At 39.2% G+C, this 20,273-nt stretch overlaps 1 protein-coding gene across 3 annotated transcripts in view; it reads left to right on the top strand.

Annotated features, from left to right (window-relative positions):
• Positions 1–20,273, top strand: part of KIF26B (kinesin family member 26B) — a 253,708-nt gene that overhangs the window by 194,696 nt on the left and 38,739 nt on the right. For all 3 annotated transcript variants that reach the window (XM_015857747.3, XM_085543309.1, XM_085543308.1), the window contains 4 exons: positions 565–658; positions 2,264–2,526; positions 5,231–5,414; positions 9,896–10,055. In XM_015857747.3, coding sequence (XP_015713233.2) covers positions 565–658; positions 2,264–2,526; positions 5,231–5,414; positions 9,896–10,055 — 701 coding nt within the window. The remainder of the gene's footprint in view (positions 1–564; positions 659–2,263; positions 2,527–5,230; positions 5,415–9,895; positions 10,056–20,273) is intronic.

Raw genomic sequence — 20,273 nt, 5'->3', positions numbered from 1 at the left:
AGGATGGAGTCTACTCCTGCTATAGGCAACAAAGACTCATAAAATGTAGAGAAAAACCCAGCTTATACCAGAGGCTGTTTTTCTCCCCTTACATTGCTTACCTACCTGCCAGTAAAAATGAATTCAGTCCATAATTGGGAAAGTAACAGAGCCTATTAAAATTTCTCAGTATGTGCCTTTTAATTAAAAAATAAATATAAATAAACAGCCCTTTAATAGGCAGTTCTGACAAACCAATTGCATTCCTCCATCTCCTTACAGGATGTGCTTTTTGTTTAACCCCAGAAAGGATGTTAATGAAACTTCCTTGACAGAGCAAAGTCCTGTTTCATGTACTTACACAAATAATGTCACTACCATCAGAGCATTGACCACATAAATGAAATGAGCAGGATTAGATCTTTTGATACTTAGGCATGGTATCTGGAGCACTGACAAACTTTACTGCCATTTATACTGAAAACGCTCTATTGAATTTCCTTCTTATTACTCACAGTTTTCTTTCTCTCTCTCTCTCTCTCTCTTTTTTTTTTTTTTTTTTTTTTTTTTTTGTGCCTATGACAGGCTGAAGTATGTGCTGGGACTGTGGCTGAGGTGATCCAGTCAGTGGTCAATGGTGCGGATGGCTGCGTGTTCTGCTTTGGTCATGCCAAACTTGGTTGGTATTGTTAAACGTCTCTACCTGAACAGCAAAGTGAATATTTGTAACCCAAGACTGTTAATACTTTAGGGAAAACAAACCTTCACTTTGCTTTGCTTTGCTGATACATTGCATGCATAACCTTACACCACATCTTTGCCTTTCATTTACACATCTCTCAGTTTGGCATAAATGTTGGGCAACATGCTCTTTGAAGCAGAGATTGTCTTGAGTTGTTGCTTCATTCAGTCCCCTTATCGCTATAGTAATTTTTAGTATTCTATTATCTTCTTAATTAATGATCCAGTAGGGTCCTATACTTTTACAAGTGTGCCTGGAATCGAGACCACTTATCCAGCTAACCCCAGAATGCCTCCGGACCAAGCAAAAGTAACAGTAGAATGAGCAATTGGATGTTTAATGTTTTTGACTTCCCAAAGTCTAGTCTGGCAGGTGAGATGGAAAATAAGGCCCACTGGGCGATAGTGTTTCCCAAGTGCTATGTGTCCAGTCTAGGGCTCTGGTGGAGCTTGAGTTGAGTCTCTGCAGTTGTTTTGTTGTCCTCACCAGTCCACCAACCATGAACACGCCCAGATGTTGCCACAGATGTATACATAAAATATCATTTTCACTGGTCTTTTTCCACTTAGATTTAATGTATGAAACAAAACAAAGCAAAAAACCAAACCAAAACAAAAAAAAAAACAAAACACAAGTACTTACCCCAAATTATATATATTCTTATTATTTGTCTTAGAAATTTAGGACAGGTTTTGAACTTGTCTATATATACCAATATGTAGACAGTTCTCAGTCAACAAACTTTTACAGCAGAGAAGCCAGAGCTACACTTGCAGAGTTAAACAATAATGAAACAGCAGAAACTTTACACCCAGATATAATATTTCTTGTTGTGCACCCACTTCTGCACCAAATGAACATATGTGTCTGTATTTTTTATTTTGTTTTTCTTCTTCTGTATAAAGTTACATCTTTGTGATGCTTAGACCAAGGTTATATCAATCCCAGACACAGTGTATAAGGGATAATGTTGTATTCTGTAGTAGATTGGAACATGTTGCATATTGATGTGGTTAATGCCCCATTCCTGGAGGCTTAAGGTGAGGCTGGATCAGGCCCTAGGAAACCTGATCTAGCTGTGGATGTCCCTGTTTGTTGCAGGGGAGTTTGACTAGATTGCCTCTAAAAGTCCCTTCCAAGTCTAAGGATTTTATGAGTCTAAAATGGCATTCAGGGTACACCGCACTTAAGAGTATTGCAAGCAGGGCATTTTAGAAACCATGGCATTCCTGCTCTGCTCATTTACATCACCATTCCGCCACGGTAGTAGCTGCTGTGCTGAGTGGTAGGGACCTGCAGTACCCCATTTAGGACATGGGGCATGTCAGAGGAACATGTGTGATAACAGTTTGTTGAAAGCAACTCAAGATTTCATCTGTCAGTTTGAAATGTTCTCCATTTTCCATAAATTGTCTGTCTGTCTATCTCCCTTTTCTGAATGTCCTTTTTGTAGTGAAGAAGTTGTTATCATGAGGCTGTGTATGATAAGATCACTTTGCAGAAGGCTATGAAAGACTTTCTCTGACTCCCCATTCCTGACAGGGAAGTCATACACCATGATCGGCAAGGATGATTCCATGCAAAACCTCGGCATAATCCCTTGTGCCATCTCCTGGCTCTTCAAGTTGATTAATGAACGCAAAGAGAAGACAGGAGCACGCTTCTCAGTCCGGATTTCTGCAGTGGAAGTGTGGGGGAAAGAAGAAAATCTTAGAGACCTGTTATCTGAAGTGGCTACAGGAAGCCTGCAGGATGGCCAGTCCCCGGGTGTCTACCTTTGTGAGGACCCTATCTGTGGCATGCAGGTGAATCCAGTCTTCAATTTACATGAAAACAAGCATTATGATTTTTATTTTCATCTATCGAGATGGTCTAAATTCAAGAACTACCCAGAATGTAGAGTTTATAGAGCTGAAAGTGTTTACTTTAAAGCATGCAAGAACTTTATGACCTGCAGCTGCATGGCCATCTGCTCTCATGGCCTAAATATTTGTACCTCTGGTATAACTGATGTTGAGCAGGGGCTTGTGTTTGCAATAAAATGTGAAAGCATTTAGTGCAAACAAAAATTCACCTCGTTCTTAAGGAAAAAAAAAAAAAGAAAGAAAAAAGAAAAGAAAAAGTGTGATCCTTCTTTTGTAAAACAAGATAAAATATTTACAGTACTGCACAAATAGCTGGAGGCCATTAATATGGCTGTTTATCTCTTTATAAACATTATTTATAGCGCTTGCATTAGCAATGTTGTAGGAAGCATTAATCGCTACTTATTAATTGCTGCCAAGACAAATGCCTGAGTTGGGCAAGCCAAGAATAACTCCAACTCTTCTCAGGTTTGGAGGTTTATCAGGAATGAGTAACTGGCTTTTGTATTTCCTGGGTAACCACAAGAGAGGCTCAGTAGGCCCTTTATGTTTAATTTTGATTTGTGAGACAAAAAAGGCCTGTGCTTTCAACTTGTTCTCTGTGATGGAGTGAATCTGATTTTTGTATGACCAGATGGACAGAGGGCAAAACAACAGGATGGAACATGAGTACATTATTTTTTTGCCCTAACTATAATGGCTGCTTCCATCTAGAAACGGCAAAGCAGTTCTCTCCAAGTATGGGAAAATGAAGGGAGTAAGAAAACAGATTCTGTCTGCACCCTGTTTCCAGCTGCAGTCATGATTCACATCCCCAAATTCATAGATTATAAGATTTTAAACAGCAAGTAATAAAGTTTGTGTTTTCTCTCTTTGTGGTGAAGCCACAGCAAAACTTCCCATTTTACTCAAGGACAGGAAACTTTTTTGTCATTTTAAATAACAATCAGAATTCTCATTCTTGCTTGATTCCTGGTTTTAGTGTGTTATGAAATACTTACTTTGTCTCAAGGGATCTCACTCCCTGGTATGCAGTAATGGGTGCAGTACAGAGAGTATACAAAGGAAGACTCAGGTTCTTCACATTTCCCATTGGGGTGACAGATGACTAATTTTGGTCTGAATTAGCATAGAATACTAATATGTTTCATAACTGCATTATCTTTCTTTACAGCTAAATTCTTCACAAAGGTATTTAAGCACAATAACATTAATAATAATAGGTATTCCACTTATATCGGTAGCCTATTTTTGCATACCTATATAGAGAGGAGCCATAGGCTAAGTTAATTATTTTAGATAATGGAGAAAAGGTAGCTTCATGAGAGGTTTGTGTTTCTCTGCAATGTAAAATACTGCATTAAAATAGGACCAGAACCTCTCACTGTGTGTGCCTGTAAGACACAGTGATGTTCTGTAGTCTTGTCCTACACCTGAATTTTCAAAATGCTCTAGTGAAAGGAAGATGTTATAGCCATATAAATATACATAATCAGCAGTGTGTATAGCAAATGAATAATCACCATATGTCATACTGTTTGTCATTGGGCCTTTCCAAGTATGCACATTCTCTTGTTGCTTACATAAGTGAGATCCGTCCACAGAATGGCCTACCTTCTGCTTGCTGTGTTAACTCCTTCTTGCCCCTCAGCCTGCAGCTGTGTTACTTCATCCTGTGCAAAGTCTTGGCATTATCCTGCTTCAGGCTGATTAATGATCACGAAGGGAGACAGGAGCACTGTCTTCCTTAGGGAGAACTTTTAGCTGCACTAGCCAGTAGGTGGTAAAAAACCCTGAGTATGGGAATTCGTCACTGTATTTATGCCAGACAAAACAAGTCTATACTACAGGCTGAGGGCCAATTCTGCATACTGTTAAAACCGATGCCATCAGTTTGCACTGTTACATGTGCCTTCCACAGGCAAGCAAATCTTAGTTGATATGAAACACGCATGCATTCCTTAACAACATGGTGGGTTAATTATATCTGTCCTCCTACGCTGTCTATCGCTTTGAAGAGATAAGAGCAGACTGGTGGCAGTGATTGAGGTCCAGCAAGTGGGAATGTATGCACGCTACTTGTCTTGCTCTGGTTAATGGATTGCCCCATCTTGTGTGCAGGTACATGGGTGTGTGTTGTGAAGGAACATGAGAGTGGCTTCTATTCTGTGTCTCTCTTCACGTGCTGTGGGGCTGAGCACAGGTTTGATCCTGTTGTCTCACAGTTTTAGCTGCAGACTGCTCCCTTCTAGCACCTTCTGATGGGTAACATGCAGGCCTTCCCCTGCCAGTCTTCACCAACTGTTGGGTTTGATGTCTCATCCACAACAGTTTATTTTTGTTTTAACTGTCAGGAGGACACATTGGTTGTCAGTGCAGGAAAAAGAATATAGGAAAAATAATAAACTTTTAATAAATGGCTTAAAATTCTGGGGAAAGTGAAGGAACAAATGTATGTATCTATCTAGCCCATGGGACAGTTTCCTGCCAGTGTTGGGAGGGTCTCATTCAACAGGCTGCTTCCACTTTTCTAATCCCATCAGAAGGTGGCTTTTCTACAGCATGAGTTGACTGCGGTGGATATCTGATAGCACTGACTCCTATGGGAGCCCCTGGGTAATTTCTTCCCTATGTTAACCCTTAGCTCCAGAACCAGAGCGAGCTCCGTGCCCCTACAGCAGAGAAGGCTGCCTTCTTCCTGGATGCTGCTATCGCTTCACGGCGTGGCAGCCAGCGGGACTGCGACGAGGAGGATCACCGCAACTCCCACATGCTCTTCACGCTGCACATCTACCAGTACCGCATGGAGAAGAGTGGCAAAGGCGGAAGTAAGCTGCTCCCTCACTCCCTTCTCTTTCCTCCAGACTTGCCTACAGATGGGCCTCGAGTAGGCTTTTAAGCAGTGTTTTCTAGTGGTAAGGATTAGCAGTGGTCCACAATGGGGTGGGTCCAGCAGACTGCTTGCCCACGTGGTGAAGATCCAGCAAAGGTTATGAAAGGCTGCTAGGGATCACTGCCATCAGTTGTCAGTTGAGCTGTCTTTATGGAGATATTAAAAGTTAGTTCTCAGCACTTTGTTTACGTGCAAAAGTGTTTTTCGGATTAGCTTTTAGCATTATCTTTACTGATAGCTCCAGGATTGAGATCACTGATTAAAATATTGTAGCCATGGGGATTCCCTGCCACCCTCGTATTGGCCATTCCAGTCCATCACCTCAATATATAGAAGTGTGTGGGAGCTGATTTTGGCAATAAGTGAACTGCAGCTTTTCCTGTAGATGCACAACATTTTAGTTACTATAAATCAACTGTTTGTGAAGGCTCCAGCCTGAGGGTTTTCTCCCTCTCTTTGCCAAAGATAAAGAATTTCTGACTTGAGTATTTCTGTTTCCCATTTGTAAATGAGGAAAATGTTATCTGCCATGTCTACCTACGTGTTGCCATAATTTTCAAAGGTTTCATCTGACTCGCACCATTTATATTTGTTATTATATTTGTTATTATATTTACCTTCTTTTTCAAGTCTCCCTAATTGTTAATAGCTGGAGATATATACAAGTGTTTGGTTTTTTTCCCCTGTAATTCCAGTGATAAAAGAATTATAAGGAGCATCCCCATCTAAAAGCCAAACTCTTCTGTTATTTTGTTAAATTTTACTAATATAATCTTCTTTATATATTTACACACATGTATGTATATATAAAACAGAGAAGTAGTATTTGTTTGAAAGACACCTTTGCTTTTTGAATTGATGGGCCTAAGCAGTTCTTCAGATACACATATTTCAGCTCCTGTCTCTGCATTGGTTATATGTATTAAGGAGTAGATTGCACACAATTATTTGTAACAGGCAAGCAACACTGGAGCATTAATGTCTAATGTTTGAATGCAGAAAATTTACATTTACTGTACTTACAATGTGAGAGAGAAAACCAGAAAGTTGCTTTAAGTGGAAATACAGTTTGCATGTGTTTAAGTAATAACCCCAGTAGAATTGGCAGGCAGAAAACTCAATTAACTAAATGTTTATTAATTAACCACCCTGCGGTGGAAAGGAAAACTGTGAATGCTCAAATGGACTGGTGCATACAAATAAAGATGGCTGATTTTAAGGGAATTATTATTACAGTTATTTAATACTCCCTGCTTTTTACTACTGGCAAGTACACGTACATACAGTCCTTTGCTACTGTTTCCAAATGCAATTAATAAAATGGGAAAAAAATATTTTCCTGTGGCCATAATGACTCATTAAGAAAACAATAAAAGAAGAAGACACGACCCTTTGAGATTATATTATAACATGCTTTGCCCACTGTCTGCAGTTACTTTTTCATCTTTTGGCCATACCAACTCCTGTCTTCAGGTTTCCATATCTGAGTGGCCTCTCAAGCCAGGCAGGGTCAGATCTGGCTGATAATTGAATGAAGGGGAATTCCAGCTGCTCATAAATGGCACCTAGTGATTAGCAGTGTCTCCTGCTGTAATGAAGTACTTCTCAGAAAACAGCATGCAGACAGTGGAGATATAGAGATTCCAGTAACAGGATTAAAAAGAGCTAGGAAAAAGAAAAGAAAAAGAAACACAGCTCTGAAAGGATGAGATGAAAAAGCTGGTTGATGCGTGGTTTTGGCAAAAAAATGACAGCCAGATTAATGAGTAAGTACTGTACTTACCTCATGGTTGGATTCATTACCAGGAATGTCATGAAGCAGACTTAGCACTGTTGAAAGAAATGGGACTGTGGCAGAACTGACCATTGTTTTTCAGTTTCAGCACTGTAGAGTCCCTGTGGCCACAGACGAAAATAAGTGCTAGGATGTTCCACTTCTCTCTATAGTGCCAGGCACGTTAGTGGAGAACTTGCCTAACAAATAACTTCATTTTCAGATAAAGCAACTGGACTGTCCATCCTAAACACAGGTCTTATTTTGACTTGTAAACTAAATAGGAGCAAAAGATCCTGTCCTTTCTCTTGTTCTGGGTTTCCTCAGCCTGTGCAATAGGACTGTGAGTGCAGAGAAACTGAAGTTTAAAAGCCAGCGATTGCTTTTGTTTTGTTTCGTTTCCTCAATGGCTCGTAATCCTAGTAATGGAAATATTTATTTAATATAATTCACTGAAGTCATCTCCTGTCATTTTCAGTAGCAACTAATTGTTTTTCTAAGTAAAATCACTAGGGGTTTCTCACAAAAACTAACATCAGCCTTCTGAAGGTCTTAAAGGACTTTGGGTTTCCTGTGTCTAAGGACACCTAAAGGGGAGGCAAAGATTCAGAAGCAGTGAAGGTGCAGCTGCCTGTGTGGCAGGGAAACCTGACTTCCTTCAGTGAACTCAGGCATTTGGTGCATGATTAGGGCTACTTCCCCATGAGAACCTCAGAAAGCATGGTGGTGAAATGTCCGCAGACATATTTAATAGATGGTAGTGTGATTTAGGGACAGCATTTTGAATGTCTGGCCACTAGCATTTGTTATAATCAGATACTTAGTCTTTACTTCTTTTTCATGATACTCAGTGTGACTTTACCAATATTGCAGTCTGATGTATGGAAGTCCTCTATTGCCAAATACCTGATGCAGCAGAAAAACTAACAAAGCCTGAAAGAAGTACTTTATTTTGTCAGCTGTTGACAGATGCTGGCTACACCGCTGGAATATAATTCTCAAATTCTATAGCATAAACCACCTCCACAGAAAAAAAACGCCTTCTTTCTTCCTTCTTCCTTATTCTTTTTTTTTCCTCTCTTCTTTATTTTCTTTGCTCTTTTTATCATTACTTTTCTGCTCTTCATTTTCTTCTCTTATTCTTATGTTTTTCTTTCTACTTCCCTCTCCTTATTCATATTTCTTTTCATAAAAGTCTACTTCTGTTTTTTCATCATAATTAGCTGTCACCTACAACTGAGCGCAAATTATAGAATGCTGCATAACACATTCCACAGAAAGGCTCTGAATTTTTAATTTTAATTTGTATAGAGCAGTGAGCTTTGTGTTGTACAGTATTTGCAAAACAAAATCTCACTCTCTCCTTATTTTTTGAATGTAGATTGACATGTTTGAAGTTACAGCTAAGTTGCATATCCCTTCAGGAGCAAGTCTGAAAAATAATATGATGTATCACCTTTTTTGTCAATAAAAACATATTTGTGATTGTTAAGGGATTTCCAGTGCAAAGAAATGTATCTAGAAACTTGTTTTCTAAGGTCTCCATCATGGAGCATGTAGTTGCTCACAATGTTGTATTTTCTTGGTGACAGATCTCCCCCAGTTCTAATGTATATATTTATTTGGAGGTAAGGTACATAAGTTAAGGTGCTGTGTTGAAATGGCTGTGAGTTTGTTTGCATACAGATGTAAAAATATTTCTGTTTCTGTTTATATTCAGATCCTCAAACAGTGCTCTTAACGTTTAAGTATTTTCCTATAGGTTTCTTCTAAACTAACTCTTGAGAATAGGGAAAACTGGTCATAGATTAGATGAAGGAAAAAAGAACTAAGAAAAAAATCTATAACATTGTCTTGAGAAAACAGGGAATTGGAAACACTTCTGCATAGTCTACATAGTACCTATCCCTGAGTTCATAAAATAACCATAGGTTTCTTGTGAGAGCAAATCTCTGTTAAACTTGGTGTTTCAAATGTAACATCCCCTCATTTTAAATGTAGTGGTATTGATACAGAGGAAACAAGAGGGAAAACCGGGATCTGCTCAGTTTTAGAGGAACTACTCTTATATGAGAACAACTTTTAAACACTACACTGTGCGTAACACTGCAAACCTTGTCTTAGCTCAAATGAGAATGGAAGAGTAAATAGGCTTAAAGGAAAGGTGAGTATCCTGCAGGCCTCATGGTTCTTCTGAACTTCCTGTACTAGAGTTGTGATAGATAAGGGAAAAGCTGGAGCTACCACAAAGCCACTGTTCACTAAGCAGCAATTCCCAACCTGTAGTTTTCCTATCAGTACAGTAATCACAGAGATGGAAAGAGAGCCAGCTCAGGTGTAGGCTAATAGAACTATATTAGAGAATAAAAAAAAAAGCACGGTGGTGACTGCCTGCCCCAGAGTTAAACTTGAAGGAGTAGGTAAGTAGTGAAAACCTCAGCAATTTTTGAACGAGTCAACAGTGGACAGCAATACAGTCTGAAAGTGAACTAACAGGATCCCTATAGTTTGTTACTACTACCATGAATTAGGAGGAGTTTCTGGGTTGTCTCCTCTTTGTGAGTCATGGCGAGTCTTTTGCTTTCCTGGGAAACTGCTGTTGGAGGCACATGCTAACCATCCTCTTCCTTTGTTTATGGCAGTGTCTGGAGGTCGCAGCCGCTTGCACCTTATTGACCTGGGGAGTTGTGTGAAAGTGCTCAGCAAAAACCGGGAGGGAAGCTCTGGCCTCTGTCTCTCATTGTCAGCACTGGGCAACGTCATCCTTGCCCTCGTCAATGGAAGCAAACACATCCCCTACAAGTAAGTGATATTCTGTGTACTTAATGAGTGAATGTTTGCAAGAAGTTGCTTGTCTGCCCCTGAGGCAAACTTGTGGTAAGCAGAGAGACTCCTGGGGTCAGCACAATCCTCTTGAGGCAGTTGACAAAACGTTCTGAAGGTTCAGTGAACCCTGATCTAACCTTGTGTCTGGTAACTACGCTGTACTTCATGTTAGTGTTGCCTTAAAGATCTCAAGGATCAGAGTTCTACATATGAGAATTTTGTTTTATAGGATTGTTCAAAAGCATTTTAATGTTTCAAAGCATCTGAGATACAGTTTTGTATTAGCTCCATGGAGGCAAAATTTGCTTCCATGAAGGAGAGAAATAATTATAGGGGACATTATTTTACTGCTCATTATGAAGATTTTAATTTTTCAAAAGTATCTGTCACAATAAACGTGCATCTTTGCTATGGGATTATTACTGTGATGCAAAGATACTTTACACTTTATTTGTATGTGGCTTGAATCTATCAGCCTTTCACTTGATAAAAAAGAATTAGGCCCTATATGTCACAGTAGACAAGTGGCCTTTGTCATTGCAGGTATCTTCTGGGAAATCAGAAGAAATACTCACTTGGTAGATAAATTTTTTACTCATTTCTCTTTATTGTTGTCTTGAACCATTTGTCATGTGTATAGGACTGAAAGCAAGTTTGGACTACATTACTCAATCCAGGCAGTCACAGAGCTTTTCTTTCAGAGAGGTCTCTGATATTGCGTGAATTATTGTTCTTCTCTAGCCTAAATCCAAGAGAGTAACAGCCAGCCTTATAGGGATGGCTTGCAGTAGCCTCTTGTAATCAAACTGCCATTAAATGTCACCACTCATGGAAGATATGTATTCTGGAATTGGGAACAGTAGGATGACATGGAGATTGAACTAAGAAAGTCATTCACAGAGTATATTTTGTCCTTAAATTTACCCTTTTAGCCATTTTGAAGGCTGTAAATGTGGTTATTTCTCAAATTAATTCAGAACTGTAAGATATTAGCTAGTTTTACTTCTTTGGTTTTGTCTGCATTTTGGAAAATAAAGATGAAATGAGTTTGCTTGTAATTTTAACATTTATTTTCCAAAGGTATTTGGCAGTTCGGTCATAAAACATGATGTTCAGAAATATTCCTGCTTCTGGAATTTAGTCAGGCTGAAATTCAGTTAAGGGTCAACCAAATTTGTGCATATAAACCATCATAAAGTGTGTTGTGGCTCATTCATCTGGTTGTAGTGTGAAATAGCTTGAACTCTACAATTCAGTCTATGCTTATCAAAAATCTATCCTTCTTGGTAGGTTTTATGGATGGAAGACAAACTGTAGAAATAATAGAAAAATGATGTTAACAATGCTCCCTATGCTAGAATTAAACATACAAGGAATTGCTACCAAGCACAACAGCTGTCTTTCCTTGCATGCCCAACTGTGAGAAAAGCGTTACCAAACATCTTGCTGCTCTAGCAATCTCCTTCTGTAGCAATTCCCAGCTGCTGCACTTCAGAGTTTCTACAGCTAGGAGTGCCAGCAGACCTGCTCAAAGCTTCTCTGTACTGCTGAAAGAAGGCAAAAGCTCTCTTCAGCCCAGAACCTTCTCTTCTGTCTGCTCCTATAAGAAGAGCAGTGGTACTGAGAGCAAGCACTATTGCTCAACTATTTGTCAGTGCAGGCAGAGTGGTAAGGAAGGAGGGGTCTGTGTGCTGCATTGTAGAAGCTGAATCCTATAGGCTGGCTCAGTAGCCCCCCTTGTTTACAGCAACAGCTCGTCTATCTAGTTAAGATCATTTCCCTTCCTGTCGGAGCATTCTCTTTCATCGTTAAGGATAAAATTAAAACTCTGTTGATGAACACTGAGTGGTACTGAAGGAAAACAAGGAAGTGTTTCCTTATGTGAATGCACTGTGTGTGTGGTCTCAGCTAATTTCCACAGAGCAGGAGACAAAATGGAGCATCTTTTCTCTATCCGAGCTATTAAAGAGCCATTAAGAATTTTGTGGCAGCCTGTCAGTAGGCAGCATATGGCTTCCTGGGAGCCCTAAAACAACATCTGAAAATGTAGATAGGTTTTTTCTTTCTGCAGAAATGTGGTTTCCCAAGTTGCTTTGTCTTAAACTCTGTTCTTTGTTGTATCTGGCCTTTCTCCACAGGTAGCAGTTGTAGGGAAAAGCTTGTTTGGATTTATTGTTGGTATAAGCAGATGCTGCTACATTGCCTTCAGTGGGCAGTGTGTTCATAGTAGGGATTAATTTGCCTCTTTGTCTGTAGTCTCTCTGGAAAACAGATGCTGATCTACTGTATGTTTTGCACTTCTTTTTCTTTTTCCTGTTTGTTTCAAGGCTAGGGAACAGGGAGAGCCACAAAGTTGGAACCTTTCTCCCTTGGGAAAATATCTGGGAGCTGTGATACAGATGGACTCTAACATGTCATTAAAGCTGAAAGAAAGTAACACAGAAATTCTGAAACATCAAGTAATGCAGGTTGAGGTCTTGTCCTGCAATCAAGTTAAATTCCACTTACATCTAAGGCATTTGCAAGAATCCCTGTAAGAGGCAACCACTTGCAGCTAATAAGTGGCTATGCCATGGTTTTTGGAAGATTGTATCTTTCATTCATGTACTTAGAAGCCATCTCTAATATATCAGTGGGCTATCTATTTGTTGCTAATAACATCCAGACCAATTTCAAACCTTCCAAAGCACATCATTTTGTCACAGTATGAACTAGCGAGTTCTACCAGCTCAAGCCATGTCTTATAAAAATATTTATTTGACTTAAATACATCACCGTTTCATGTCACCAGTTTCCATTGCTCTTGAGTTATAAGCAAGCCAGTCAGAAGACTGGATAAAAATTATTTCCTTCCCAGGAATTTGAAATAACTTTCCAGTTTTTATGAAGATACTTGCAGCCCCAAAGAAGAGCAAGGAACTCGGCCCTGAGCATGTCTGCTAAAGGAGATTTTGCTGAGCTGTAGTAAATACTGATGCCATTTTGTATTCTTAAAAATGTTTCTGCCTGATGTTAGAGCTGGGTTTTTTGCCTCTGATTTCTAAGAAGAATATGTTTTAAGCCCTCAAATGAATACACATTTGCACAAACTCCAAATACTGGTTTATATAGCTCACTATTCAAAAATTACTCCAGTTGCTAGGCAACAGGAGTGGTGATAATTCATGGTAATGCTGTTTTGGAAATAATCATTTTTATACATTTTAATGGCTATGAGAAAGAAAGAAAGAACTGTTTAGAAAAGTGCAGGGCTGTATGAATTCCTTTTTCAAAAATTGTTGCTTGTTTTACCTATTAGGCTTTCCTATTAATGTGCATTCCCAGTGTGTTTGTGTTTCTGGAGGCATCCTGTATTTTGAGGATGCTCATGCTTATCAAGAGACGAAGTCTTCTTTGTAAGGTAAATAGGAGTGAGTTGGAAGCATGAATTTTTAGTCTGTACTTCTGCTCTTGTCTCAGATGTTTTCAGGTCCTTGCATATCCAACATGCTGGTATTGGTGTACTTCGTTTTTTTGTTCCCCCGTCCTATCTATAAAGAATGAAAGATATTAAGTGATTGATACACAAGAGGCAGAACCACCATGTTTTAAAATATAATCTGGTCCTTAAACAGTGGGCTAAGTTTTTTTTTTTTCTTCTTTCTTATGTGCATTAACCATCTACTTATGTATTTATTTATTCATCCCCATTTATAACAGAGAGAGAGAAAAAAAATCAATCAGAACTTTGAAAAGGACCTTCAAACTCAACAAAAAACACAATTGACATTTTAAATGTTAAGACTCTGGAGGTTTTTAGAGTTAAGGGCCTGCACAGATGGTTTTAATGGCATGGGAAGTCTGGCTTTTTTATGCCCAAAGGGGGAGTAATAGACTACTACCACTTCTTTTAAGAGGAGAGGAGAAAGGGGAAGTGCTGGATAACAGTATTTTTGTATAGAAAATGAGCTTAAAGAATATGCTTTATGTCAGGTATTTTCTTTAAACTGTTAGTTGATTATTGGGATAAAAACAAAATTGAAGTTTCAATGAATCTCAAGCCAGTAAGTCAGATTTATTACCTTATTACCAATTACCTTATTGGTTGAATGTGTATATCTACCTAACTGCTGTTTTTTCATCTTTCTAAAGAACTGCATGGGAAAAAAACTGGGATATCTTTTGTTTGCGCATCTTGCCTTTACATGTATAACATGAACTAAAATATTTTTCTCAGACAAAATGTCAGTGAAAACTTTTCAGGAAGAGATAAGAAAAGCTAAAGATCACTTCAAAATATTTTTAAAGGAAACTGATTGCAACACCTGGATTTAACTGATCAATAGCATGTATGCTGTGCTTTTGAAACCTTACTTGCATCTTTGCCATTACTTCCTCTGTTATACTAAAAAAAGTGTGAAGTAGGGTTTCTTTCATGGATGTCAAGTGGGGAAAAGTGAAGATGTAAAAATAGACCAAGTGTTAAACTGATGTGCAAAAAATGACTGAAGAGGAGAGTTTGTTACAGCAAGAAAACACATCCAGTAGTGATAACTTTCTTATGCTCTTTTTCATCCCTTTGTGAATCAGGAATGATTTCACTGGCATCAGTGGAATTGCAGCACACAAATAAATAAAAAATGATGGGACATGACAATCAGACAGTGCAGCGTACAGCAGTGGAAGATTCTGGCAGTGCTTCCAGTATGCCTGCTTCTAAGCATATAGTAGCACCATGAGCTTGTCTCTGGGATTACCCTTGCCAGTACATGCTCCTACTAATCCAGTTCTTGAAGAAGTTCCCTGCAGAGCACACTGAGCAGCTGCTGATGAAAGGATTGGCCATAACAATATATGGAAAGGTATTCTGTGTAAGTGAAATGATATTTAATAGCCAGTGTTGCTACCTGTTGGAGTTCTTATTTCCAGAAGGACTCCTAGTCAATTATTAGTATTTGTACTAGAGGTTTTAACCTCAGTTACAAGCTTCTACTAGGTCTTACTTTTATGGGATTCATACTACTGAGTCTGCTTACTGGCTGCAAGAAGTTAATGACAAAATTGAACTATATGCTCAATGGAAAATCTATTTATTGGTTACTTCACAAGAGTCTAGACCATAAATTACTTATGTTTTTATTTGAGTGATTTCAGTTACTTAAGCTTTCTACTGCGGCATTACTATTTTTTATTGCTTGCTTTTGCTTTTCCCAATAAGATCATGGTGCAAAGGTCACAGAAAGCCTCAGAAAAAAAAAAAAAAGTGCGATATTTGGAATCTGCAATCTTTCTGTGTTAATGTAGTAGTTGATATATCAGAAGTAGGTGAAGAACATTTTTGCTGCTTTAATTCAAAAAATGTGAAAGCAGATAAATGGAGGAATGAAAAGGGAAAATAAGGACATGAGTGACAACTGAAACAGAACCCCAGGACTGGGAAGTAGTCCAAAATGGATGGAAGAACTCCAAGAGACATTGGGAGATAAGGCATAGAGAAGGCACCAATTCTCAGAGAAGAACTCAGAAGCAAAGGAGAAAATGAAATGAGCCCATTCAAAAAGAGGAATAAGCCTAAGAAGTACCCTTGAGTGATCCACTTGTAGGAGAGCTGTCAATTGAGATTTTGTTTAATGTGAAATAGTTCCTAATTAGCTATCAAAACCGTGAGCTGCTCAGAAACAAAAGAAGTTTTCTGTGATGTTGGCAGCCAGATCATATGGGCCAGAGCCTTGGCTAACAGGCACTGAAGCCACTGGAGCATTGCCATGTTGCACCAGCTGAGGACCTGGCCTTCGGTGCATGCTCTTTGACACTAGCCAGAGCACCCTGGCAACTTGCAAGAGCAATGCAGTTGCTAGTAATAGATGTGCACCGAAGCACTGTCAGCACAGATATAATGAGGATTTGGAGCATCTGGCAATTATTTTCACCTTTGGGGGTTTTCTGTAGTTGACAGTTTTACTAGGCTGAATATCTGTCAATTTTCTCCTTTATTCCAGGGCCCTGTATAAAATAGATGGAATCAGAGATGTGCAGTCTGTGAATGTAGGAGAACTTTTCACATTTTATTAATTTAATCTACAGCTCTGGAGCAGGAGGGTAAAGGATTTTGCATGCTCTAGCAATTGGTGTTGCAGTGTTCATCAGCAATGTACTTTATTATAGGACAGTTTGTACTGATAGTGTAGATTTGAGCTTCATCTGCATGTGTTACAGTACTGTGGTTCATCAACAGGTTAATGAGAGAGAGTAGACAAAATTCTCGAGGAAAGCTTCAGTGGAGCACAAAGTCACAACATGCCATTCCCCAGCTTTGTATTTTCAACTCAGTTCTGTCAGACTGGCAATGTAATAATTATTGAAGTGTCTGTATGTGTGTGTGTGTGTAGGATGCAAGTGAGTGTGTAGCTTTCACAGCAGACCTCAGTTGACAAGGCTCCATTCTGCGCAAGTGTTCATGTGGGAAGAATCAGGCCTTGTGAGTTAGCTCTTGTAATTCTCTTTCTGCCACTCAGTGAATTACTTCTTTAAAGACACTGTAATAAGCAAATAATGATGGACTGCAAAATGAAATGGGAAGGGAAGTGCTTATGGTTTATAGCAAAACTTAATGGCATTTACTAATTGTGTTTAAATAGCCATTCCTATCAGCAGCAGATAGCCGTATCAGTGAAGGACACCGTGTTGGTCCAGGGCCAGCACAGCCCTGAGTGGTAATGAACAAGCAATCCAGTAGCATGCAGTTATTGCTGAAATATAACTTGATTAGAACCCAAATAGGCAGTTGTGATGATTTCACATACAAATGAATCTATACTTAATTCATTAAAATGCAATTTTGAACCTTGATATTGTTTCACTAAGGTACCCAGCAGTTTATTCCCACCTGATCCATGACTGGTACAGGCTCAATTGAACACTAATACATTTTCTTCCATGGCAATGTGGTGCTAATTCATTTCATGTGTAATTGAACAATTTTAAAATAGCCATATTCTTGGAATAACTAGATCTTTTGCAGTGTAGCAAATCATCAAAAAGCATGTAGTAGTTATTTTAATTAGTCCTAGTTCACATTTTTTTTGTTATATCCGCTTCCATGAACAGTTACATACGAATATGATCTGTGAAATTAACTTTCATTTCCCTACTGATCCTTTCCCTACACAAAACTGGTGTGACTTCTGGCAAGAAAGCAAAGACATCTTCCGCAGACAGCCAAAGATAGTATCTTTTCTGTGTATAGTGAAAGCCCCTACAATGTGTTGTTCAGATTTGGGCATCTCACCTCTACAAAGAGGCCAGAGAGAATTTAAAGGAGAAACAAGAAAGATTATGAAAAGCCTGGGATGAGAGCTGCTTACCTGGAAGAAACTGTAACAGAAATAAAGCTTAAGAACCTGCAAGGAAAAGATTTCTGAGAGAGGAAGTGACAATTGCCCTGTAAATATTTCAAGGATGTCTGAAATCTAGCAGTTGGCTGTTACATGTGCCTGACATTTAGAAATTTTCAGCTATTTCTTTCTCAGGACTTGTGCCCCAGTGACATGAGATACCTAGATCATTTCTGTACTAGATGATTTAACTCAATCAACTGTTTTTCTTCCTCATTCATTTAGTTATACTTTTATTAAGGTCTCTTTCTCTTTGACACTCTTAGTCAAGTTCTCACAGCACTTGATCCACAACAGTGTAAGTCAATGGAAGTCTTTCTATGGGGCTTTGACTTAAACCCGGAGATTAGAAAACATGCTTATATGTAATTAGATGAGATAATCCTCAAATCCTTGCTAGGGGATATTGTATACTGTGGTTCATGTTCAGTATTTGATGACTAATAGCTTACTTTTTGAGAGAGTTAGTGTGTAGATAAGTTTTGCCTAGTAATAAGATTGATTGGGATTGCAAGGAATGAGTCCCACAGTGTGAATCAGTGAATGCAAAGACTGGAAATGTAGTCATCTGATGACATGTTGCAAATGAGGCTGCGATAATGAATTTGGAGCTCAAACAGGTTATACGGGAACTTACCACATAAACTGGGTTTTTTGCCACTGAAGTGGCACAAGCAGGACTCTGTGATTTTCCTCTTCAAAGTCATAAATACTTATAAATGGTATTTGCGACCTTAACTTACAAAATAAACAATAATGTCTCTTGCATTCTCCAGACAAATAGTTAAACGATGTTTCTTCAGACTGTTTCTTTTCTCTGACTCTTCTGTGTTATGAAGCTTAAATGAACCCCCTCAGTGGAGTGGCAGGCCTTAGAAGCTTTGAGGAGAATAACAGGGTAGCAAATGCTGAGTACATCAGCCGGTTTGTCAGATTGCTTCAGCAGCACTGGAGCAGCGTTGCACCCACAAGATTTTTTCTTCCATACAAACTTATAACAAGGTTCTTATTTTTGTAACAAATTTAGAGGAAAGCATTGAAGACAATCCCCTCACTGCCCTTCAGATGCCAACCAGCTTCTGCTGGATGATCAAAGTTTTCTGGATGGTGGTTGCCTCTGGGCCTGTACACAGTGAACAGATGTGAAGTGAGTTTTGTAAAATATGCATTGACTTTTCAGAGTTAAGCAGCCTGGTTAGAACTAACTTCTGAAACATTAAAATGAGTTCCCTCTCCTGCTGCAGAATCAAACTTGTTATTTTAATTTTTAATTGTTTGTTTGTTTTGTACGGGCTATCAAGCAACATGTTTTCCAGCAATATGTGATGAGATTTGCTAGAATGAATTTCAGACAGCAGGTTTGACTAGTTGAGATGTATTTTGTCTCATCCAATTTTGTACACTGTCAGCAAAACTTCTACCTGCTATATTTATAATCATGGATTATTTCTGGGGAGACTTGAGATACTGAATGTTTTCTCTCCCTATTCCTTAGTTTGTTCTCTTGGGCAGAAAAAGAGCTTTTCTCATTTTGCAAATCAATGATAAAATGTACTCCAGTACTGGCAAAAAATATCAGCCTTCCTGCCTCCCTTCAGTTTCTGGCTCTGCAGATCAGAGAGCTGGACAAGTAGGACCATGTCAGTGGCTGTTCTGGATGCTGTTACAACCTGAGACCTATAGAGATACAGACTTCAGTCTCTGTAGTCAAAACAAAGGGACAGACTGGGAGCTGTGGTAAATACAAAGGGATTCTGGGGCTCAGGAGAGGAAGCATGATGTATTCGACTTTCTGCAATAGCAGATGCTCTCACTGATTGAGACTGTCTCACTGCCTGCACCACACACATCTCTGACAGCTTGCAGCACTCCCAGGTGTCCTGCCTGCCTAAAGCAGCAGTACCAGAGGACAGGGATCTCTCACAGCTCCCACATCCTTGTGCTGAGGGCAGCTCAGGCTGCAGTAGGCTCCTGCACCATTCAATTCAGAGACACATGGAGAGCAAACAAGGGCAACCACAGCTGAAGCTACTAAAAGCACCTCATCATCTCTCTACCTGGGACATGAAGCTCCCTGGTATAGTCTTTTGAGGACAGAACACAGTTTTCATGTCTGCCTCCAGCTATAAACACAGTAGAAAAATCTTTTCTGTTCCTAGACCACATTTTCTCTCTGTTGCAAACAAGGATTTTTATGAGCTCTTTGTGATGTGCTTTGAAGTTATACACCTGCACAAGAGGAATTAGATGCAGCATCCAGGTCTGTTACCTAGCTGGTGTATACAGCATAGGAAAAAATGTGTTTTCTAAGGTATGATGTTACAGAAATAACTGTGCTTCTGCAGAAAGACACTGTGCTGGGAGCTTTTTGCACTCACTCAGACCACACCAACGTGCATCTCCTGAGTACTGCTCACTCTCATGTATGGATATTTCTGGAGCAGTGGAAGATGGTTGTTCTTGTGCCATAGGGAATTGAGGGCAACTGTGCCACAGTTCTGCATGTAATTATTATATACACACATATATATATGCATGCACAAACAGTATATTCCTGTAGTGTGTATTTTTCACTCAGGTGAAAGAGGGTCTGTGGAGTACCAAAGCTGAACAGGATTTGACTCTGAAAATGCATGTCTGTGAAAGAGAGCCAGTTGGCAGGCTATGGTGTTTTTTGCTCCAGTGAGATGTGTGAAACCCTGCCATGTTTTTTCAGCCAAGAGTAGAGGTTGTTTACTGTGGAGAGTGTTTTACATACAAAATGAGGATGTTCTTTGGTAGCCCTTAGGATTGTTTATCATACAGAATATAAAATGATCAG

The sequence above is a fragment of the Coturnix japonica genome, chromosome 3, assembly GCF_054131305.1.
Source record: "Coturnix japonica strain WE chromosome 3, WE-NBRP24, whole genome shotgun sequence".
NCBI lineage: Eukaryota > Metazoa > Chordata > Aves > Galliformes > Phasianidae > Coturnix > Coturnix japonica.
Note: the sequence above shows the minus strand (reverse complement) of the source record. Positions and strands in the feature narration are given on the sequence as shown.